The sequence below is a fragment of the Channa argus genome, chromosome 19 (assembly GCF_033026475.1).
Source record: "Channa argus isolate prfri chromosome 19, Channa argus male v1.0, whole genome shotgun sequence".
In the NCBI taxonomy this organism is placed as follows: domain Eukaryota; kingdom Metazoa; phylum Chordata; class Actinopteri; order Anabantiformes; family Channidae; genus Channa; species Channa argus.
The window spans coordinates 5,356,258-5,380,446 of NC_090215.1; the positions used below are offsets into that span (position 1 = coordinate 5,356,258).

The 24,189-nt window shown below is 39.3% G+C and overlaps 1 protein-coding gene across 16 annotated transcripts in view; it reads right to left on the reverse strand.

Moving 5' to 3' along the window:
* svila (supervillin a) overlaps positions 1–24,189 on the reverse strand; it is a 73,908-nt gene that overhangs the window by 15,493 nt on the left and 34,226 nt on the right. For 4 of the 16 annotated variants that reach the window (XM_067485907.1, XM_067485908.1, XM_067485919.1 and 1 more), the window contains 19 exons: positions 23,773–23,864; positions 21,793–21,856; positions 21,534–21,676; positions 20,727–21,450; positions 18,114–18,197; positions 16,278–17,132; positions 15,625–15,783; positions 14,951–14,985; positions 13,325–13,389; positions 12,892–13,028; positions 12,104–12,199; positions 11,341–11,647; positions 9,342–9,407; positions 7,940–8,444; positions 5,885–6,053; positions 4,942–5,074; positions 1,391–1,471; positions 867–923; positions 150–315 (listed from right to left, as the gene is read on the reverse strand). In XM_067485907.1, coding sequence (XP_067342008.1) covers positions 150–315; positions 867–923; positions 1,391–1,471; positions 4,942–5,074; positions 5,885–6,053; positions 7,940–8,444; positions 9,342–9,407; positions 11,341–11,647; positions 12,104–12,199; positions 12,892–13,028; positions 13,325–13,389; positions 14,951–14,985; positions 15,625–15,783; positions 16,278–17,132; positions 18,114–18,197; positions 20,727–21,450; positions 21,534–21,676; positions 21,793–21,856; positions 23,773–23,864 — 3,938 coding nt within the window. The remainder of the gene's footprint in view (positions 1–149; positions 316–866; positions 924–1,390; positions 1,472–4,941; positions 5,075–5,884; positions 6,054–7,939; positions 8,445–9,341; positions 9,408–11,340; positions 11,648–12,103; positions 12,200–12,891; positions 13,029–13,324; positions 13,390–14,950; positions 14,986–15,624; positions 15,784–16,277; positions 17,133–18,113; positions 18,198–20,726; positions 21,451–21,533; positions 21,677–21,792; positions 21,857–23,772; positions 23,865–24,189) is intronic. The other 12 variants (XM_067485916.1, XM_067485924.1, XM_067485915.1 and 9 more) reach the window with 11 other exon arrangements.

Below are 24,189 nucleotides of genomic sequence, written 5' to 3' on the forward strand. Positions count from 1 at the left end.
AGGGCCTGATGCAGTGAAACGAGCACATTAATTGAGAAATGTGCTTTGAAGGATTTAGTGCAGAGAGTTGAGACTGAAGCAGGTGTGCAGATGTTTCTGAGAGAAAAAAGAGAAGTAGATAGGTGCGTTTGTTCAGTTTGCCCTCTGACCTTTCTTCACCATGCGTGCAGCTACAGTGAACTGGGTGGAGTCGTTGGCAGCACCGTGGCCTTTAGTCTTTGAGGCCTCTTCCTTGGCCACTATCAGCTGTTTTCGTTCCTGGATAGACATTTGAGCCTCAATTCTTTCATTCTCCATCTCAGCCTCAGCTATTCTCTAAGAAAAGACAAGTTTCTGTCACTTACACTGATCATTTTCAACAGATCCAACAATAAATGAACTATCAACTTAGCAATCTTAGGGTACTTGCACATTGAAATATACAGTAGACTTAATTTGTGACATTTGAGGCATTCATGGAATCACTTTGGTGATGCTACCCAGTTAAAGCAGTAGTGTTACCAGCAGTCAAAGTTAATTTAAATGTCATTTCTGTCCCATCAACAAAGCGAGACCGAGAGACAAACACCACTATGAATCTGTCTCTTTTTAGAAGTAATTTCATTCTGTGTATTGAAAGTGTTGAAATGTGGATTTTTCCATTAAAAGTGGTGCACAACCACAAACATATTACCCAAGAAAAAGGAGGACTCCGGGGGTGGGGGGGGGGGGGTGGGGTTAGCTAATAAACTTGGAGCATATTAATCGTTGTCTCACTTTGATAACAAACCATTTACCAACATCTGCAATGAATTTAATATTAATAATTTTGAGAAGCTTTCGGGTGGCAGCACTGCATAGACTTTTGATACAGCTGAGTGGGTCACCTTCCGTCTCCAGGGGTGTTTCTCATCCACCTGCATGGGTCTGGGAGATCTGGTGGCCTTCAAATTCAAAAGGGAGGGGATAAGTAAGGTAAATGTTTATGAGGATTATGACATAAGGATGAAAAAATTAGATAGCTGCTTGTGATGTAGTAGGAAAATCTTAAGATCTTCACAAGCTACAAGCTGCCATGCAGTCATCATTGGTAAAGTGATAGAAGTTTGGGACAGGGATGAATATTTAGTGACCTAAAGCAGGGGCAGTGTGGCTGAAAGGGACTACAGAGCACTACTAAATCAAGCTGCTTTGACAGCATGGCTGCAATTAAAAGGCACTGAAAACATTGTGTACAGTACCATTTGTAGTAAAACTGTCCCAAATAAAAAACAAGAATGAAAAGCATTATCACCATGTATTACGATATTAAAATTTGTGTATGACCCTCAGGGCTTAGTAAAATAGGCGAGATGGGAAGGGGAAGCAATGGCAAGCCATGCAACAAGTGACATCTGATGTAGCTTCCTACCTGGCTGGCTGACTCTTCAGGGGAAGAAGTATAGAAAGGAGGCTCAGGAGAGGGAGAGAAAGTAGAAGCAAAGACTGGCTCCTATAGAGGCCACAGAAATTGGAAATATATTCACAAACACAAAACACACACACTCAAACACAATAAGATCAGAGCAGCTGCAGGTTTAAAAATCCAGATGCCATGGGGGGAAGAACATTCTATAAAAGAGTTGTAAATAGTAAATTTGAGACTCTTTGAAAATTGTTACCTCATTGATTTAAATATAAAAGTATAAAATACATCTTTGAAGGTCCTGCTGTCCCAAACATACTGTGGCTACATGACATAATCTACTTTAAAATCCTAAACAAAAACATTTTTATTGGGCTTTTTGACCTTTTCTTTTCATTCAATGAAAAATTCAATTTTTCAATGTGGAAACTATCAAGACTCCAGCGTGTGTGGTGTAGCAATACTTACTGCAATTAACTTAAGAGTAGTTGCTCAGCTGGTGTCATTTGATTGGCTCTGCTCAATTTTATTTTAACTTGTTTTTGATGGGTTTTTTTTAATCCTTGATCTAAAACAGGAAATTGAGTACTCTGGCTCTGATTAATGGGCCGATGACAAGATGAACACCACTAGCTGTCCTTATCCCCTACTTATCTACCCCTTTTGTCAGATTTGATTAAAAAATTTTTTCTTCCTATAAAACAAATAAGGGAAAAAACAAACAAAAAAAAAAAAAAAAGGACAAGGCAACTCAAACCCAATGTGTCTGATCATTCACAAAGGCATCAGAACAATCAAAGCAACTCTCTGGCCTTATATGAACTAAAAGCATGAAATCACTGTATGCACAGGACTGAGCTGAAAAAACCCTGATAAGCAGCTGGAAACAAAAATAGTCCAGTGGATAGTACCCGTTGAAAATATGTCTAAACAGAGAGGTGCATGTACCGTCCCACCCTACCCCTCCCTTCAAAAGGACACAGAGAATGCCAAAACAGAAACACAGTCAACATGCAGGAGATGAAGTGATGTTTATTTATTTCACGTAGTTGAAGGACATGCAAACAGAGCTAAACAGAAGAATGAAAGATTACATGCAGTTCAGTGCAAAGAAAGGTTGAAAAAAGGAATGACAAAACACAGAGGCAAGATTACACTGGACAGTTAGTAATTACTGTTTGACTCTTTCCAGTTAGTCAAAGTGTTGTTTTAAATGTGCACGCACAGCAATTAACTTGCCCTGCTACACTATGTATGGAATGTATTAGCTGCTACTATGAAAATATTTTTTCATCAAATAAATAATCAAATAATTTTCATTTTGTGTTTGCATTTTCATGTTTTAAAATGTATACTCTGCCAACAACATTCAAATGAAATACCACATTCATATATTTATGTAACACAATTATAAAATTAGTGAAACACTTGATAAGTTAGCCAAACTAAAACTGTAATTAAGTACAGGAGTAATTATGCACTTTTAACCGTAATGTCTGATTCAAAATTTGTAATGTATTTTTATTAAAAATTTTAAATTGCACCATTTAACTTTTATTGTTGCCGTACGCACACAAATGAAAGTGTTTCATTAAATTTTAGAATATTAGTACAAAATTATATTAGTATAATAAGTTATCGCCATGAGTGGAATATGAGGAACTGATTTTTAAAGCACAAAATTGTTTATGAGATAGAAAAGAAGAAAGGGATAAAGAAATCAAAAGACACAGACGTGGACAATACATAACCTCTCTGTTTAGAGCCATCTTAAATTGTTACCACATGCTTTGCAGGTTTACTCTGCAGGACTGCTTATTTAATAGCTGCCAACCCTCTGGCATCTTATTCTCTAGAGATACATGTCAGCAAAGAATAGTCAAAAAGCCTGACTTCAATGGTTGTACGTCAGTATATCCCCAATTCCAAAGAAGTTGGGATGATCTGTAAAACGTAAATAAAAATAGAATGCAATCATTTGCAAATCTCATCAAACTATTTTTTATTCACAATAGAACATAAACAACCATTTTACCATTTCATGGAAATTATAAGCTCATTTTGAATTTATATCAAAAAAGCTGGAAGAGAGGGATTTTTATCATTGTGCATCATCCCCTCCCTGGCTGTAAATGTCTGGGGCATGAGAAGAGCAGTTGCTAGAGTTTAGGAGAGGAATGCTGTCCCATTCTTATCTGATGCAGAATTGTAGCTGCTCAACAGTTCTGGGCCTTTGTTACCTGAGTTTTCATTTATAATGCACCAAATGTTTCCTAATGTGAAAGGTTTGGACTGCCGACAGGCCAGTTCAGCACCCGGACTCTTCTCCTGTGAAGCAATGCTGTTGTGATGAATGCAGTATGTGGTTTAGCATTGTCTTGCTGAAATATGCAAGTTCATCCCTGAAAGAGACATTGTCTGGATGGGAGCATATGTTGCTCTAAAACCTCTATGTACTTTTCAGCATTGATGGAGCCTTTCTAGATGTATAAGCTACCCACAACATAGGCACTAATGCCCCCCATACCATTTCTGATGGTATCCATGGCATCCAAGCTGGATGGAACCTCTCCTCTTAAGTCCCCAAAACAGGGTGTCCATAGTTTCCAAAATTAATTTGGCCACAGAACAGTTTTCCAATTTGGCCCAGAGAGAACATGGCAGCGTTTCTGGATAGTGTTCACATATGGCTTCTTTTTTGCATGATATAGCTTTAACTAACATTTGTGGATTGCACAGTGAACTGTGTTCACAGACAGTGATTTCTGGAAGTGTTCCTGAGCCCATGCAGTGATGTCCAGTAGAGAATCCTGCCCGTTCTAAAATGGAGTGCTGCTGAGGGCCCGAAGATCACGTGCATCCAGTTTGGACCTTCGGCCTTGTCCGTTTCCCACAGAAATTCCTCCTGATTGCTGATATTACATACTGTAGATGGTGGGATCTTCAAAGGCTTCACAATTTTACATTTTTCTGAAATTGTTCCACAATTTTAGATGTATTTTGAAGCAGCTTGAGGAATCTCTGCCCATCTGTTAATTTGAGAGGCTGTGCCTCTCTGAAATGCTCCTTTATATATCCAATCATGTTACTGACCTGTTGTCAAATGCTCCTCCATTTGTTTTTTAATTGGAGCAATTACTTTTCCAGCCTTTTGTTGCCCCTCTTCTAACTTTTTGGAAATGGCTGCTATCAAATTCAAAATTAGCTAATATTTTCCATGAAATGGTAAAATATCTGTTTCAATATCTGAAATGTTTATGTTTTATGGTGAATAAAATGCGGGTTGATGAAATTTGCAAATCCTTGCATTCTGTTTTTATTTATGTTTTACACATCGTCCCAACTTCTTTGGAATTGGGGTTGTACAAGTACCTTTAATAGGACAATCAATAATTTTAACATGAATGTAAAGTAATACATGGTCATAAGGGTATTAAAAAAAAAAAAAAAACCACTGTAACAGACATGATAGACAAAACAGTTGTAACAGACAACTGCATGTCTGTGGCTTGTCTGCCATGCTGAGCCAGCAGTGAGTGTGTAGATCAGGTGGTTACCTTCTTCTTGAAGCTCTGCTCCATCTCCGAGACTTGAGCGTGCTGCTTGTCCACAACAACCTTCATCACATCCTGCTTCTTATTGATCCTATTCTTCCAGTCCTCCTCGCCGCTTTTCTTCAACAAGGCAACTCTGTGGAATCATTTTGGAAAGGTTAATATATAAATTACAACAGGGAATATGTACAGTGTTTTACAAAATGTTATGTTAAGGAATAGACAATTATAAATCACAAACTGATATTCTGACTAGAACAGAAGCTCTATTATTGAGCCTTCATCTCTGAATCTGATGACAAGGCACTCAGGGTGTTGGCGGTGCCCTTTGCCCATTTACAACCACCCCTCTGCAACCTACTAAGGGGACAGTCTCTTCTACCTCAGGGGCTTCTCCACAACAAAAAACAACATGAAAGTAACTGAATAGATGTCGCCACTTGTTTGTGGGATACAGAACCTGCCTTTGGTAAAATTCTTTGAAACTGTTAGACTCAAAAACAACCTGGTGAGTTGTGGCAGAAAGTATGACAGACAGACTGAAAAAGATAACACAACCTTTTAACACCAGTATAGATGCAACTGCATTATGTCATCAATCAATTTACAGACACAATGTGACATAACTGGCCAATGTGACATAACTGGAAAACCCAATACTGGGATTTAGTTAAAAGTCATCATTGAAATTTACAAGATTAGTTTGTATTCTGCAATAGTAGCAATACATCAAAGAAGAAATAAATCATAGAAAATTGACAACTTTTCATGAAGAGAGGAAATCTACCCTAATTTTATTACTATCACATATTTACTAAACAACTAATGCAAAAAGAGTGTTTTTTTAGAGGATAACGAAATTCAGATTTAATGAAACATAAGTGAATTCAAAATAATTTTAGACACAACACACATGTCTAACCATGACATGTCTAAGCAGGCTCACCTCTCTTTGATGGACATGTGTCTGGCCATCATGTCGCTCAGTTCATCTTCCTGCTCTGGTTGAACCAGGGTGGCTTTTTCTGCGTATGTATCTGTTGCTGGAGGCTCACGCGCACTCTTGTGCAAACCAGATGCTGCTCGAGATGTTACCACAGTGGACCCTGGCAGCTCTGTGAGTACAAGCAAGACAGGGATGCACAAAAGAGTGAGTGAAATCAATAAATTGACAGCAACTACGTAAATGTTAAGGTTCTGACAGAGAATGGGATGTGCTACTTAGAAATGGCTTAAACAAAGTAAAAAAAAAAAAAAAGGATTCAATATACATTTGGTAAATTGACTCATTTATCAAACGCTCTGGCATTCCTAGTCTAGGAGACACCGATCTAAATAAAACAATATTCCAAAAATACCATGATTACACAGGTTTGTGCAAAAGCACAGTCACTGCTGTCACAGTGCAAACCAGCGTGGAAGCAAACAACTTTCATGATTACCAAGGGGCTTTAATCAGCCAGTGAGAAACAGAGCAGACAGTTTTCACAGCGTTAACTGTGCCTGGCACAGCTGTAATCAAATAACCCCAACTGTGTACAAATACTAAAGTCAATACACTGCCGCCTGATCTTTGTTGGGGTTTCCATACTACTGCTATCACTCTGTCCCCACTCCATACACAGCAATTGAATTTGTTGTTCATAAAACTTACCTTCATCTTCTTCTTCTAAAATAAAGAGACTACGTGTTTGTTTCAGACACTGCAGCTCACATAATAAGGAAGCCACAACCACAACCTGAATATAATATTTTCACATTCAATGCACAGGAAATATAGTTGTTGACTGCTGACATTTACCAGGGTTCATTTGGTCTTTGAATTTTCTTTATACATTTAAAGCCCATTTTATTATTCTACTCATTCTTTTAAATAACATTCCATGTAACCAACAACTTTTACCAAAACATTCAATAGACATGATGTTACTTCAAGTGCAATTACTTAGTTTTGAGTATTTGCAGATACCGAGTACTGATACAAGTAATAAACTTTTGGAGTTGCTGGACAGTAATATCATCATGAATCAATTATGGTTAAGCAAATCTAAGGAGAACGGAAATACTGGTGCATTCCTTTGCCAAAACAAACATGGCAGCAACCAATGTTTAATACATGGAGCAACTTTAGCTGAAAAGAAGTTCAGAAGTTCAAGCACACACCTTGACAGTGTTCAAGAAAAAGCAAAACATAAAAACAAGCTTTCTCTGTCACTCTTAAATGGTTCAGCAACAATTTAGATGCAACTCAAACATCAAGGTTTTTCAGCTTTCAGAAACCTGACTCAAAAACAAAAAAATCGAAATGCCTTGAACATAAATTGTGATAATTATTGAAATTGATCGATATGAAAAAAATCCATTGGGTAAAGACTGCTTTTATTCCTCAGAGTGGTAATTGGTGGGGGGCTCTCGCACTATTGTTATCTTATGATCATAAATTTTTGGCTACTTTACAGAGTTTCGGGCGGCCAATTTATAGACTTTTTTTTAGAGAAACTTTCTTCAAACTTAAAAACATAGGAGATGGTTGCTATTACTTTTACTTATAATCAGGAACAGAATTCTTAAATAAAAAGCACTATTTGGCAACAGAATGCTGGATATAAAAACTCCCAACTTTACATTTTTTCTTTTAACTCTTGACTCTTTCAAAGCAAACAACCATGTTGAAATGTGAATCATGTCTTTTTGTTTTGCTCCACTTTTACAACTTTAAATACATAAACCTATCAATGCTATGCTTTTTCTAGTATTTAATAGTTTCCACTCTACTTTTCCAAAAGAACAACAGCAACAAAACATCCTACAAGATAATTATGTACATCATATGTAAAAGTATGTTATAGTAATTAAAGATGTGTAATTTCTCAAATAGAAAATCAAAATCCAACAAAAAAATAAAGGGAAACAACATACTGTAAACCGCAAACAACAAAGGAATAGTTTTATAATACAAACAGAATAATTCGTTAAAGCACTTTGAGTTCCCTGTTCTTACCTCCCCTGATGGCCCTGTACTTCTGGCTGTCTATGTAGTCTTCTTCCTCTCTCTGATACACTCTCTGCTCCTGCCTTTCCTGGAGCATGTGAAACTCTGAGCTTTGCGCAGTTCCCTCTCCCCTTCCTCTGGACAGCTGCTGCTCCACCTCCTCCTCCTTTTCCTCCCCTTTCCACTCTCTTCCAGTCAGGGGCTGAGGCAGAGTGGCCTGCTTGACAGATCCTTCAGGAGAGGGCAGCTTCCTTTTGCCCCCTCCCACATCAACTTGGTCTTCTTCCTGGGGCAAGATTTGGTACTTCTGGTCATGGGACATACTGGCTAGACCGTCAGGCTGGCGAGGGGGCAGAGACCTGTCATGGCTGGGAGGAAGATGTTCAACCCTTGCAGGTGCTGTGGTTATGTGGATGTCTCCAGCATGGTCACTAGATAGGGTCCCCCCTGCTCTCAGTGCACAAGATGATGAAGAGGGGGTATGCCCAAACTGAGATCCTGTACCATTCTGAAGCTGCATAACAGTAAGAAGAAGAAACAGAAAGAAGTAGGTCAGTTTGCCACAGCAGCAGAGAAACAAACCAGGCAAAGCGCACGCACATACACTTGAAATAATCATGCTGACTAATAGCCGCCTGCCTGACTCACTACACTTCCTGAGCATCAAAGGGCAGCCAATCCTACTGATCAGTTGCAACCCACATCACAGAGCCATGCCAGCAACCTCCCCACCACACTCCATGAAGCACAATGCATCCAGCTGTAGCCAAAATACACACGCTACAAATTTCAAAGCATTAATCACATTAAAGACATGAGATGTGAACTAACCTTAAATTTTTGCTCAGCAAGAAATGGTAAGCAACAGTTAATATCCATGGGAGTATGAATAGTTTGTCTGTCTCTATGTGACAGTTCTATGATAGAGACCTGCCTCTCCCACAAACAAGTCAGCTGGGATTGGCTTCAACCACCCTATGACTTTCAAGAACAAATGGGTAAAGCTCTTGAATGAAACTCCTTTTTCTTTTGCTTTAAATTTCTCTTTTAAACTTCTTATCCATGAAACAGTTGCCAGTTTCAATTGAGGTGATGACAGTCCAGGCAAGGAACAAGACAGAGGTCTCTTTCAAGCTCTCTGACATATGGCCAGAGGCATCTTCCATCCGCATGTCACAGCCTCTTTATTTACACAGTATGATGATGAAGGGCTGAGTCATAACTTTATCAGAAGCAAAATCATGCACTGTACTTTCATAATGAACTCACACAATGTCAAGATGGGCCAAAACTAAGATGCCATACAGCACAGGTTTACAAAAATGCAGTGCAATTTCTGAGAAGAGCAATCCAGCCGAGTCAAATTCAGGTGTCTCAGGCAAATGCAGGGCGATTTTCAGAGAAACCTTACTTGTACTTGCTCTACTGGGCTGTCACATAGTTCCTGTTCGTCACTGATGTCTACATCTGAAGACTCCTGGAGCACAAACATGCACAGGCTGCAATAATTGGTTTACACATTTCCTATTCTGATAAAGGCTATATTTTTATAATTTGTTCTACAGTATTTAATATTGTCATTTGATTCCTATTCAAATACTACTGACAGAGATCCCAGGACCCAGGAGATCCCTTGGTTTGTGTCTTTGTATATTGAAAGTGTTAATATCACTTCTTTAAACGTTTCATGCCTAAATTAAAAGGCATGAAAACTAAGAGTGTGTCTGTTTGTAGTAATGAGTAAAAAGTATACAAAAAATTATTAAAAACGAGACATAAAAAGACAGAATTGCACTCACAAAATAATCCCAAAGTAAAAAAAAAAATTAAAAATACAATACCAAAACTAATGTGACCTCATTTCTACTTGTTTTGGATCTCCTTCAGTCTGGAGGTCCTCTATTGGAGGGGTGGAGGGCCATTTAATCAGCCATGGTAGTAGCTTTTTCAATTTATTTAATTTGTGAAATTAAACTCCTCTTATCTTCTGGAGACCAGATCTTGTATGGTTGTAACTCTTCTCATCTTGACTACTTTAATACTCTTTATGTGGAAGCCAGTCCAGGTTTGCCTGGCGCTAGTTAAAAACAGCTGGTATCAATGGTACTAAAAAGCAAGATCACACAGCTTCTTCAAGCTAAAGAGACAGGTATTTAGAGTGACCCCGGCTTGCACTTAGCATCTCCTCAACTCTCTAGGGCACAAAATAGATACACCTCATCAGATTGTGACAGTTTTCCTAAGAGTTTCTTCATTGAGAGATCAGCAAGGACTTGGCTCAGCATTTGGCAGTTACGTCAGGATGCAATGTTGACCCTTCCACAGCCCAAAGAAGATTGATCAGGAATGGCATTTGTGGAAGCATAGTAGCCAAGAAACCACTTTTGCAGAAAGGGAGTAGAGTCAAAAGGCTGAGATTGAAAAGTTCACCAAGATTAGCACGAAGAACAGTGGAAAAGAGCATTTTGGAGTGATAGTTTGAAACATTTGGGTCCAATAGTCCCGTATGTGAAATGCGTCCAATACGTGAAAAAAAATGTTGGAGTGTGTGTCATGGTTTGGGGCTGAATTTCTGCCAGTTGTGTTGGTGATATTGTAAGAATTGATGTAATTATGAATGCTATCATCATGCCATTGTTTCTGGAACCCTATTATAGAGGCAGTATAAGATTACTTGGACAGAGGAAAATACAAGAGACATAAAAGCCTATGGTGGCGTTGATATGCAGAGTGTTGAAACAGTGTCTTAATACAAGGGGCTGCATTGGAGGGGGGGTGTCAGGTAGTTGTGTATGTTGTGATGTCAGTGTCAACCTGTTCTTGTTTTCAGCCTTCGAGGGCTCAAAACAAGACTTCCGCCAAGGACAGACACCAGCGGAAGACCACTAACATTAGCTTAGTTGCTAAGGCTGTTTTGTGTTGCAGCCATGGACACTGAACATGGGTTCACAATAGTGAATCAAATGAGGACACAGCTGGAAAGACACAGCTGGAAAGACTACCACTGTCCTAGTCTACAGATGAACTCTGGAAGCGCTGAAGGAGGCCTGGTATAATATACCAGAAGATAACTTAAGAAACACTAAATATTAACTTTTGCCTGTAGAACCATCTTTATTATAATTTCTTTTCAATATTGAGTACATATTTGCTGTATGTTCTGGTTATATCCTAATAAAGAGATCCAAATATAAATAGGTATTGTCATATCTATTAAAAAAATAAATAAAAATACTATTGTCAGGTGTAGAGCATAAATAAAGACAAACAATACAGTTAAATGGAAACTTTTTACTTTCTAAAGAAAACTGGATATACTGGACTTGAAAAAAAAACTACATGCAGTAATTTCAGAAGGAAAATTCTCCAACTTCACATTAGAAGCTGCACATTATACTGATATTCCTCACCTGCTCCATATCTCCCAATGTGATGGGTTGTGTTTGGTAGCGAGTGTTGGACCTGCGCTGCCGCGTGTCCCCTCTGGTGTGAGCGACCCTAGTGGGAGGCTGAGCCAGTCTGTTAAAGAGCGCCATCTTTTCTGCCAGGCTGAGGGTACAGAGGTCAGGCTCCCCCTGATCTTGACTCTTGTTCTCAACTCTTCCCTCCATTGTGGATGGCTTCATTGAGCTCTGAGCCTCCTGGGTATGTTGTACCTGCTGGGTCCTCCGCACCTGCTCCTGGGCTGCTGCACTCTGCAGCGAGGATGCCCTCAGGCTGAAGGAAGGAAGAGGCCAAAGAGACAAACATGTAGAAGAAAAGGAAACTTTGGGTAAGCATGGAAGGAGCTCATGCAAGCGACCAGGTTACATGCTACAGAAAGCATTGTGGAGCTGTGGGACATCTGATTTTAAACAGAAAGCCAAAAAAAAAAAAAAAAGTTGTTACACAGGCAGAGTGAGTTGTGTGCAATACCCACAAACCATTATACAAGTATGACCTTTCTGGTGGTCTGAGTCTTAAAACAATTTAGCAATTTAGGAGGGCACCAAATATCAAAACTGCTCTGCACTAGAACTCAACATTAGTGAAAATATGACATCTTCCAGCCCACAACCTACAATACCTGTGGGAATATTACTCTAAAAACAATGCTAGCAACAACCAGTTAACATGTTAGTCACACACTGTAGGTCGAGCATTAATAGCTGTGCACACACATGGGCCATGTACCTGTGTGGCTGGACAGTGCTGCTAACTATGGTTGGGCAAGGGATGCGTGCTACCACAGTGTGAACAGTCACCATTTGTGGCACATGAGAAGGGACACTTCAGTGGTCAAGGACAGAAAAACAATTGCACACACAAACACACAGATGATAGAGAACACAGGTGACAGAGGATATGAACCAGGTGACTCCAGGTGAAATGAAAAATTCAAACCAGCAGATAGGAACATAGTATTGTACAGCACATTGAATGGTAGATAGTGAAAACATTGTTGTTCAGAATGGTGAAAATTGTGAAAAAAAATGGTGCTACATCAAATATCTACAGGTTTGGTTCAATTCAAATATATTCACAACTTACACTACTTTTAGAGGGTAGCCATGTACAGCAGATATCAAATATCTGACACTTCTGCCTACACCACAATTAAGTGTGGATGAATGGAATTCTATGTTTGGGGCTAATAATTTGTGAAAACTACATGTTTCTGGATCAGAGCTGCTGGTCACCATCTAGAAACTCTAAATATCCCTGCTTTGGAGGATGGATTAGACAAATAAAAAGAATTATATGAAAGGATAGATAATAGAAAATAGTTTGCCCATATTGCTAAAAGACACTTTAAAGCGTATTTGGTGTGCTTAAACAAAATTGTTTTGGGTAGTAAATTTATTCTAGTAAACTTAGAAAACTAATATTATAGAAAGAAAAGCACAAGTTAAGCCTGTATGAGAGTAATGTGCTGTCACAAAAACTACAACTTCCTATTATATTAATTTTTAGTGACTTACGTGGCAGCAATGACTACCTCCTCAGTGGTGACTGGCTGAGTTCTGGATCGGTCTAGGGTTCGTCGTAGTCTCCTGTCCACTGCTGGATTCCTGGATCGTGGTTTAGGAGCTCCACCATCAATGCTTTTCTCCAGTTCCTGGGTGGAAAAATCAGAGTATTCGTGTAAAAGCAGTGCATGTTAATACAACTCCACTTTAACGCATAGCAGAGGTACATTTCTGAAGTGCTGAATTAGACGTAAAAATCTTTACAGACTTACAGACTTAACAGAGGCATTTAAACGTGGCAGTGGCTGAATTGGCTTAGGTTATTTAACTGCACAAGAAATGACCCGAACAGCAACTCAAGAGAGATGTATAACAGAAGTCCAGTTGACAGGATTTAATATTTAAATAACTTAAGGAAGGGACAGTGACAATAGTTGAAGCTCACCCTGAACAAAGAGCGTTTGGCTGCTACGCTCAGTTTGGCCCGTTCATCTAGCTTCTCTTCATCAGCTACAGAGGGAAATAAAGAAAGTGGACATATGATTACATTAGGGATGTTGAATGTCTTCTTCATTAAAAAACAAAAAAAGAAATTCCTCAAAAAAGTAGTGGCCCACTTGTTGGATAAGTCAGTCATGCTGTCCAACTAAGCAACAGTTTAGGAATTACTGTGCAAGATAAAGGAGATTCTAAAGACACTAAATATGAAAAAGTGACGCAACCATAAAAATGTGAAGTACAAGGTTTGAAAATTTTATTTACTATTATGTGCAACTCAAGTTAGTGGTAGCATGAGATTCAAATCATTCCACTCTCTTCCAAACAGCCCTCGCATCACTGCTGTGCTACAATCTGCAAAGCTCCACCACTCTGCACACTACATCAGGTATTCGTATTCATAACATTACAATAAGTAAAAAATGCTCCAAATCCTACTAAACAATCAGGGAAATTCAAACTCTGATAGGTTAGAAGGGCAAGCCTTCTTTAACAAGTGAAATGAACATGTCTGCACTACTGCCCGTGTTGTTCAGTGGCAATAACAAAGTAATATATTTCTCCTACTGAGAAAAGAAGATCTTCTCTTTTCTAGGCAACAATGTTTAAGTTTATTATTTTTTTAAAACCATCTGTTCACCATCACTATGTTTACCCTGTGTTGTTAAAATCACCAGAACCATCTGGCTTTATTCTTCTAATCAATGACATACCCCTAAACCTATGACTGGTGTCAGTTTCAAAACTATGCAGAGCTTGACAGGTGTGCAAGAAACTGCTGCTTACACACACACACACACACACACACACACACACACACACACCATCTTTGAAGATACAAGACATGACACCACCCAACAGCTTTTCCATGTGACGCTGCTCTGCTAAGCTCTGCTCCCTCTTTACTCCTAGCAGTAAGTGTCATAGCAGAGCGTGTGCTTATACCGGGAAGATGATCTTGTACTGTCCGCAGTGGAAGTGCTATGATGTCATGCTGCTGTCACCACCAGAATGACTAAACAAAATGTTGTGCTTTTTGGTATGCCAAAGAGTATCTTTTATGATATATGGAACACTGAATGTGTGAATATATTACCTAATCAACACTAAAACAGGCATAAACCCACCGGTAAATTGGTGTTTTGATATCACCACAACCTCATTAGCTTGTCACAAGACTTTTGGCATCTAATTAAATGAGAAATGTGTGGCTATGTCTATAAATTCCTACAACCAGTTTTTGGCAACAATCTTATCAGTTAAAGAACTAATATACTCTGTTGCTTTAGGTACATTTAAGTCAAACTAAAACAACGAAACCACAATCGTAATGCTGATACAACTCCCTTGCTGTAATGCATTTACATCCCAAAAGTCACTGCCAGGAAAACAAACTGATAATTGCAGTAAAGCTACTTTAGCCATGATTACTCTCTTACTGCACTTCACCAACACAATACAGGTGTAGGAAATGTGCTGTTTATAATACATCTTAAACATCTAAAACCATACATCAAATAAATATGTTTGCCTTTACCCATTTATGACAATTTGTGAAAGAAAAACTACTTACCTTCAGTGGAAGCAAAGTCTGAACCCACACGGGACCTTTAAAAGTGCAGAAAGAAAGACAATCAGCAAAAGCTATTACTACTACTTGTGTACCAATGCACAACAGTAAGAGCAGTTATGGACAGGAACAAGGGAAACACAGGTACAGAGGTAGTAAGGAGATTTCTGCTATGCTGGAAATGTGACAATGAATGTTAGGAAAAAACAAAAAGGGAAACAGACTAAGCTGGAGAATTAGACAGTATTACAGAAGTCTGTTCAGTTCTGTGGTCTGAGGGAGTGATTACCAACAAAGGCCAATTCATGCTTCCTCGGTATGGTCACATGTGCGGACGACTGCCAAGGTCCAATCAGAGGGACCTCTAGCCTTTAAGATTCCCTGATTACTAATGATGTTAGTGTTAGGGGCAAAATCAATGAGTTAGAGTTTACATGGCTCTGTGTGTCACACTCACTGGGCTTTGTTAAACTACTAGTCGGCTCACAGCATGATTGATTACAAACAAATTACATGTAGACTGTAGAATGATCAAGATTGTACACTAGAATTAAACTAGATTAACTTTTCTGTGGATCAAAATCAACATTTTATGATTTCTTTGACATGCATGATCAAATGGATATAATCCAGCATTCTTCACTCTCAGCCATGCATTCTTGAGTCCAGAGAAGTACCTATCAGTCTCCTTGCACTCAGCAGAAGTGATGGGCTGCGTCCTAAACCTCTCAGAGGTCTTTCTGTTCTCCCCAGGATAGATATACTGCCGGGGCATGCGCCCCCTGTCCCTTTCCTTTCTCCAGGGGGCCTCATAGCCCCTGCCCCCCTCAACCTCACTGGAGGGGGCAAACAAGGAGCAGGACCGACAAAAAATATACAAGAAAGAAAAAAAAACACAATATACAAAGGGAGAGACAGAGAGGAACGTTTAGCAAAAATAGAATTGTGTCAAACCACAGGTGTAGATTTAGCCATTGAGTCACATCAATGGTTTTCATATAAAGTATGTGAGAAAGGCCATGGAGATTTATTAAATGATAAAGCATGCACAATTATTGGCAAAAGGTAATAACCAAACGCATCCAATAAAGCCAAAGCCAATAAAGCAGGAGAAAATAAAAAGTAAAAAAATTTAGAAATGCAATTTTTACCAATTACAAACAAAAAGAATCATTGTTCTTAGTGTTAACTTCACTCCTCTACAACTAACTTAGTTGTTAGTTTTACATTTAGTTGCCAGCCGTTGTTATGTAACAAGCATCAGTGTGAATTCAACAGCAGCCAGCCAGTAGTGAAAAGCAGCAGCATAGCATTTTGCTTTGCTACCTACAGGTCCTTCCTGCGGCTGGTTGGAGGGGTGGTTGTACTCTCCATGTAGGAATGTCTGAGCTGCGCCACAGACACTCTGGCATCTTGGTGACTCTCTCCATTACTAAAACCTTCACCTTGACTGACTTCCCGGGAGTCGTGGGACTGGGGCTGTAGGTTCTTTTGAGTGGGTCCTTGTGAATCTCCAGCAGTGTAGGAGGTGGAACACCCTTGGTCGGCATGGGCTACTTTGGGCTCTACATGGGTTGAGGCCCCCCACTTGTGGATTTGAAAAGCATTTTCCCAATCTCTGGACATACCCTCTGTTGCTTGCAGATTGGAGGTGTACTCCATTTCATCCCGCCTGGATCTGCCTTTGGGTTTTGCTCTTGCAAGAGCTTCCACATCAATTTCTCTTGCTTGGAGGGGTCTTTGAACCTTGGACACTGCCAGGTCAACCCCCCTTCCCCTCCATGGGTCCTCAATGCTCCTCTCCCTGCGGCGGATCTCTGAGGGCAGCACTGCTTTCCTGCTCTTCAGAAGGCCTTCTGTCTTCACATCCTGTGTCCCCTCAGTCTCTTCCTCCTGTGCCTGCTGCTGCCTGCCTGTGGACATGTGACCAGAGGTCATGGACAGATAACTGGGGTAAATGCCTTCTTGTACTCCCACCTGCCCAGGCTGGATGAGCTGAGCCTGGGTATGATGCTCAGGTTGGGACCTGGCCTGCTGGGAGCCTGCTGGGTCTTTGTGGTAGTGTGTAGACATCTGGGACTGGGGCTGACATTGTCTGCGGTATACCAGGGCTTCAGTCACATTTCCATGCTCTGGGCTCCTTTGACGGCAGTCCTCTCGGGCAAGCCTCTCCCTAACTCTGATTCTTAATGGAAACAAAGTGATGGTTAACATTTGAACTAAATGAATAGACATGGCCCATGTCTCTCAAAATCGTAAAGACGATTATTGTACTTTGTCTAAACAAATAGTACTCCACTCCTAGTCTAATGAATGGAGCAGCTGATTCTTTCTCGTTTGATATGAGGGCTAAATGCCAAAGTTTGTTTTTGGGATAAAACATGTTCCTATTCTACAGAACTAGGTTATGAGTTGTATTAGGTGGTTTCCATTAAGTAAAGCTTCATGCAATTTTTGTTAGCTGTATGCTACACCTAAGACCCCCTTTTTAAACCAACATTTCTCAAACACAGGCAAAACTATACCATTAAAAGTTAGACAATAAATGCTAATGACAATAATTTGTTTGCATTATACGTTATATTATGCATCAACGATATATTTTTGAGCAACCATTATTTAAACTGCACTTACATCTCAATTGTAATAAATAAGCAAAGAACAGTAGTGGGGTGGAGGGGGAGAACAACCATAGCTTCCAAAACTAGTCTCTGGTGCGTATTACTGTAGGATAAAAATCTATAGTTTAGCACCACTACCCAATATTAATAGGTTCCATCAAATATTTATTTTCACATTGTGATTAAAGTGTACACTACAAGATGTGCATGGCAAATTATGTTCTGGTCCAAAGTAAAAGGAAGAGGAGTTTGTGATGAGTATAATGGATTATGTGATGTCAGCTCAGACTCTTAAAGCTGGAAAGCATAGATTCCCAAACATTTGTTTACCCAGGACACAAGCTGAGGGAATGTGGTTTCACTCTAAAAGATAAGCTTGTTAAAAAAAAAGTAAGCATTTTGTTTAGAAGCAAATAGTATTTGGTCCTGTCCTTATCTAGGGTTTAAGCAGCAATGCTTATAATAGCTGATGGATTTGGTTAGGTCCAGAAAGATGAGAACATGGCAGGTGACCTTGTGGGAACCAACAACCAGCCCAGGTGTACCTCGATGGCCAGTTGATGAGAGAATGGGTGTCGCCCTCTGCATCGGTCTGGAGGAACCAATCAGTGCTCAGTTTCGCTCTCACACTGTTTCAAAGGAAGCCCAGTTGAAGACATGAAAGTGATTGAATGGGTTGGTGAGCAATAGTATAGGATCAGTGTTCAGCTCTCCTCTAGGAGCGCACACACACAGACATACTACTACAACATCACGCACGGACACACACACACACACACACACACACACACACACACACACCACTAGCTTTATTGAGTTTGACCTAAAAAGATGGCTTAGCTACAAGCACGATCCCAATTATACAGGTTCAGCGGTCTGGTCATTGTTAATGTGGTTGACATAAGTTAAACAAGAACAATAAATCTCTTCTTGAATGTTTGTTAAATGAAGAACAACAGGTACAAAACACCATTACAATGATTAAGATATGGCCACAGACTGCAGCAACAGTATGTGAAAAATCCATATTGTCCATGCATCACTCCATCTAGAGACAAATTTCTCCCAAGTCTCCTGCCTGACTAAAGACTTGTGCTGCATCAAATATTCAGAGGAAATACCATCTCACTGTATTAGAGCCAGAATGCAGATGAGGCAAGTTGTGCTGGCCCTCCGATGGTGAATAAAGAGAAACAGCCTGAATTGTTTCATTAAGGACAGCCCTGAGTTCAACATCCAGAAAACTGTCCCTGAGTCATACATACAGAAAGAGAGGAATAAAACTCAAGGGAAGGAAAGAGTTTGAAAATAGAACTTTACAGGGCCAGAATAAAGGGTCTAAATAATTCTGTAAATGATTTTAGCCTTTGATTTTATTATATTTACAGTAAAAGAATATAAACATGTCTTCACTTTATCATTATTGATGGGTAAAATCCAAAAATCCAATTTCATTCATCTTAATCCAAGTTAAATGTATAGTACAATAAAGTGCAAAAGAGGGCTGAATACTAAAGTGATTAGAAAAACGCCACCATCACAGTGGTTAAGATGGGCAGCACTGATGACTGACAGCATCTCTAAACACCATTTTTAAAGGAACATTATCTCCCAGTAAAACATGATTTCCAGTTCCTAAGCTCATTAAAAAGTAAATCAAAATGAATTGTTTAACATTTTACTACCTCCTAGCCTAACATTTGACTTTAAAACAAAAGGTCCCACAGAGTACATGAGAGAAGGTAAAGGGAATATTCTGATTTCCTTTCCTCTCAGGCCTTGTTAGTTTTGATCAAGACCAGCTGTGCATCAAAGATCGAATCGTGGAGTCACAATGAGTCACCCAGTAAAAACACTCTCCCTTCCAAGTTTTGAAACATAAGTGAGCGACTGAGGAAGGGTAGGGGGGTGAAACAGACAGGAGCGGAGACAGAATGTGATGGACTGGTTGGGGGTAGAATCGTCGTCATATTTTAAAATGTGGCAAACTACAGGGCCACAGCCTAGTCAAGAGCTGAGATTGGCCGATGTGTTGTTCAACCAAAAATAAGGAAGAGATATACAGTACACTAATCAGCCACAACATTAACACTGCTGGTTTTAATGTCATGAAAGAGGGTCAGCATGGCCACTTTGAGCAGTGTGCAGCTACACAGCCCCATGCACATTGCACACATGCACACAAACTGTGTGCAGAAGTGGTAGAAGTACACAAACTCAAGTAAAAGTACTCCACTACGAAAACATTATATGTTAAACAATATTGATTATAGTAACTATAAGAAACAAGTAGAGTAATGAATTTAAAATAACGGTCAGAGTAAATGTGGAACTGAGTTTAACAACTTTACGTGCTGCATTTATTAGTTCATAATATAAAAATATTAATAAAACCTAATATTTTTATGTAATATATATGTTGTGACTGATCAGTGTATGCTCCTAACTCCTTAATTTATCCTCTGCATCACATAATGCAATTAATTTTTTTGTTGTTTTTTTTTACATAAAAATCCCACAATTAAAATGCTAATTTCTATTTTGTCCTATGTTTGGAAATCCCCACTTACAGAATAAAAATAATTCATGCTCACAACTATATAATAAACAAAACACTTGTTTAATAGTTCAACTGAAGTACTGGAACTTTGTCTGAACTAATTAGTGTAAATCTAAGTGATTAAAATTTTGGGCAGTTTTGATTTTAGTGATAATATTAAACAAAGGACCAAAGAAGTCGAAGATGGCAGTAAATGCCCAGATGTATGGTGAACAGATGACTTAAAATCCTGGTTGTCAACCCCTGAAATTGGTCTTATGCCGCAGCTTATGAGCATAACAACCATTGCAGTAATAAAAGGTACTAAAATTAACTTTGATTCAAACCCTCTCTACAACACATTTACAAGTAATCTGCCACACTGACAGATGAGCTGAACTTTAACGACTGTCTTAATAATAATTTGCACATTAACTTTGTAAATGTAATTAGATTTCAAACAAAGTGGAGTAAACTGATAATTTACACAGAAAGTATTTAAATGTTACACGGTTTCCTAAATTTTTAATACTACGGAGATAAACTTCAGGGAATAAAAAGGTGTCAACATTTAAAATAAATAAATAAATCATACCAAAGAACCATAAATACCACTCACCCCTCTCTGCTGAGGATGCTGTGGGCCTGCTGTTCAATGAAGAGGTCCCCAGGAGATACACCATGTTTGGGAGAGGAGAGGGAAGGATGCCTGCTCAGCTTGGGTGGGCTGGATGGCATTCCTGTGACTGAACAGTCCTTAACATCCATCCTGGCAGCAGAGGACATAGATGTCACATCCATGTATGTCGAGGATGATGGTGGCTCAAGAGATGCAGCCCTACGTTGATTCTCTAGATTCATCAGCCTTTCTCTCTCTGAAAATGAGTCCACCCTGGTTCGACCTGTCCTGTAGCCCGACTCTGGGTGGCTGTGCTGTGGTGCTGTGTATCCAGGCCTTGGGCAGGTGGCAGAGGTGCTTGTGTAAGAACTCAAAGTGATGTCTCTACCTTCTTCCCTCAACAGCTCCTCTTTGTTTCGCCTCTCTGAGCCTTCCAGCTCCTTGTGGGTGCGAGTGTACTGGGAGGAGTATTCAAGCTCTTGATCCAAGGAGATACCATAGCGCTCAGCGAGCTGTCGACGCCTCTCTGCCTTGTAGCGAGCAATTCGTTCAGCCTTAGATTCCAGATCTAGGCCACTGGTGGTGGGGACTGAACTGTAAACTGGCTCTGTTTGGATGGAGGTCTTTGGGTCAGGCCTGCATGGAGCTCGGGACTGTCGCTCTGGAGGAGTCACTGGCATTTCTGGGCTTTCAAATACCTCTAAGCCATACTGTTGAACTGTAACTGGTAGGGACAGAGAGAATCCCTGTTATACCCAGACAAACACACAGAAGTAACAAAAAAGCCCCGGATTTTACATGTCTCACCACCACAGGGCTCACAGGGGTCAGAACCCCTGGTGTATCTTGGTGCATCCTGCTCCAGAAGTCGATTAGCCACCAAGCTAGGCAGCAGAGATGGATGCACCTCACTCTCTATGCCCTCCAACCGCCGAGCAATACGCTCCTTTCTAAACGCACCAATAGAAAGAAGGAAAGGCTCCATTTAATCAACTGTGTAAGTCTTGCAGAGTAAGTTTTATTATAGGTTTCTTTTTTTCCCAGACATGTATTATCATGTTCCTACCTGTTCATTTCCCAGTCACTGGAACTTGTCGTAATGCCTTCAAACCGTTTCCTCAATTCAGACACTGAAATGGATAAGGAAAACAATTTAAATACAGAATACCTTTATAGGCTAATACAAGATAAAAGAGAAGAAGGCATGTAACACTTTATCAGCGTGCTCCTATAAGGTTGGTAAACTCAAAAAGAACAGTGGACAAAAGTGATTAATACATGTTTTTTTTTTATTCTTTTAATTTCACATATTGTTGTGCCTTGTCACAACCTTTCGCCTACATTAATCACAAGTTATCCCCATACAATTTGGTACATATTTACCATAGGAGTGTTGAATTAGCAGATAATGTAAAGCTACATTATAGTATTGTATAGTTTTAAGCAAGAAGCAAACTACTCCACATCTTCATGTTTCTTTCATTTTGAACTGATGGTGACTCAAAGTGACATCACTTGCCATTTAACAGATTTACACAGCTCCCTCTAGAGACACAAAATGCATTTTACAATTAATTAAACTTATGCAGGAGGGCTGTCCGTCCCCTCTAAACATTTAAATTGGTAGACTTGCAATTTTGGAGAGCCGTGCATATTAGTGATGTTCTTCATCACTATGTTGTTTTATTAGGGGTTTTCATTGATGGCTAAGAGGTAAATGGATTTTATACAAAAATTTATATAACAAAAGAATTTAGACTGGCAGACAACTACCAGGCAAAAGCCCAGAATACATTTAAAAAAATGAAAATATTTCTAGTTCTGGGATAATTGTGCCCATCTCTCAAACATTTCTACTTTAACTGAAATCTCGGTTGACTTTTCACATCAACTGCTCCTGTGTGCTCAACTCAATGTTGTGTGTGCGCCTGGTGAGTGTGTTGCCAGTGGAGTCTTACGGAGAGAATGGTGGAAGCACTTTAGAATTCATTAAGTTTGTGCCTCTGCAAACATCAAATTTAAGGATAGTCAAAACCCAAATTATGAACTCTTATTACATTTTGAAAAACTGTTGTTGCTGTGGTTCTATAATCTTAAATTGCTTTATACCATTGGAATTGTGACGTTTTTGGCTTTTTGTCAAGTTTTGTTTGGGATAGACCGAAATATCTTAGGTGACTATGTGCTTGTTCCGCAGATGGCTATTAAAAAGGTTTTTAGTCTGTGGAAAATATTGCTATTAGGATTCCCTTCTTAAATATTTGTGCATCTAACAGCTCCAATTGTTGTGATGCAACTAGATCAGGCAAACTACTAATGCCAGGTGGGTACGTCAGCATGTTGGCATGAATGCAACAGGTTACATATTCATCAATGCTTAAAAAGCACTTTCTGCACTGGTCTGTGCTAATAAGAAAGAAAAACAGAGATCACATATTTGGTAAGAGATTTGTTATCATCTGCCCTAAGTCAAACAATCTGTTTTTTTTGCCCAAAAGAAATGAATACACAATTTAAATTGATTATAAACCAACCTTAATGAAGTAAAACAAAAAAGCTATGAGCACTGAGCGAAGGGCATAAAGATTTAATTGCATTTTAATATCCAACGTTTTTGTATATGTCACAAGCAAGGATGGAATAATGCCTTAACCTTTGACTTATCCAAAGCAACTGGTCTGTTTCAAACTTTCACAATCAGAATATCATGTCTTACTGCCCAAGCAATAGCTTGAAAAAACCTAAGAAAAACTGGCCTTCAGCAGATCATCATACCACGCAGTAGCACTTGACAGACCCACAATGCTCTACCTCTCTATTGGCACTACAATTTGGCTTAAATAGAGCTTGTCAGGAAAACAGAATTTAGCTGTTCATGTGTGAAGACCGAGCTTGCAGAAAAAAATGGTTTTAGATCATTCTTGGAATGAACCCACCTGGAATGAGGCTGCTGTTGCACAACAGTAACTTTAAAAACCCTGGGAAAGTTGACAATGTGAAGGCCGTTTACAAGCAGGAAGAGCAAAAAAAAAAAAAAAGAGCTTACCTTTGGGGAGATTGGCCAATACACTAACATCTATATCCTTTGTGCTTCTGGCAGAGTGGTCTTTTTCCTCACAGGAGAACTCTTTCTGGAAGCTGAGGGGTGCAAGAAAAATACCAATTGTTTTTGAAAGAGGGCTGAGCTGTGGGAAACTGAATTGTTTATGGACTTAAAGTGTAAGCATCAGTAAAGGGCTCAATAATTGAATCTGTATCACTAAAAAAAGTTTGAAATAGTTTAAATAATGTTCAATTATCTAATCCATAATCCACTGAATAAAGAATGAAGCTAAAAAGATAACGAATCATGCAAACAATACATGTATTTAAACCTGTAAACTCCATAAAGTTCTGTATATTTATACACTTCAAGAAGATTTTAATCCTGTTGCAGCCTCTGTCTCCCATAAATATCTAAGTT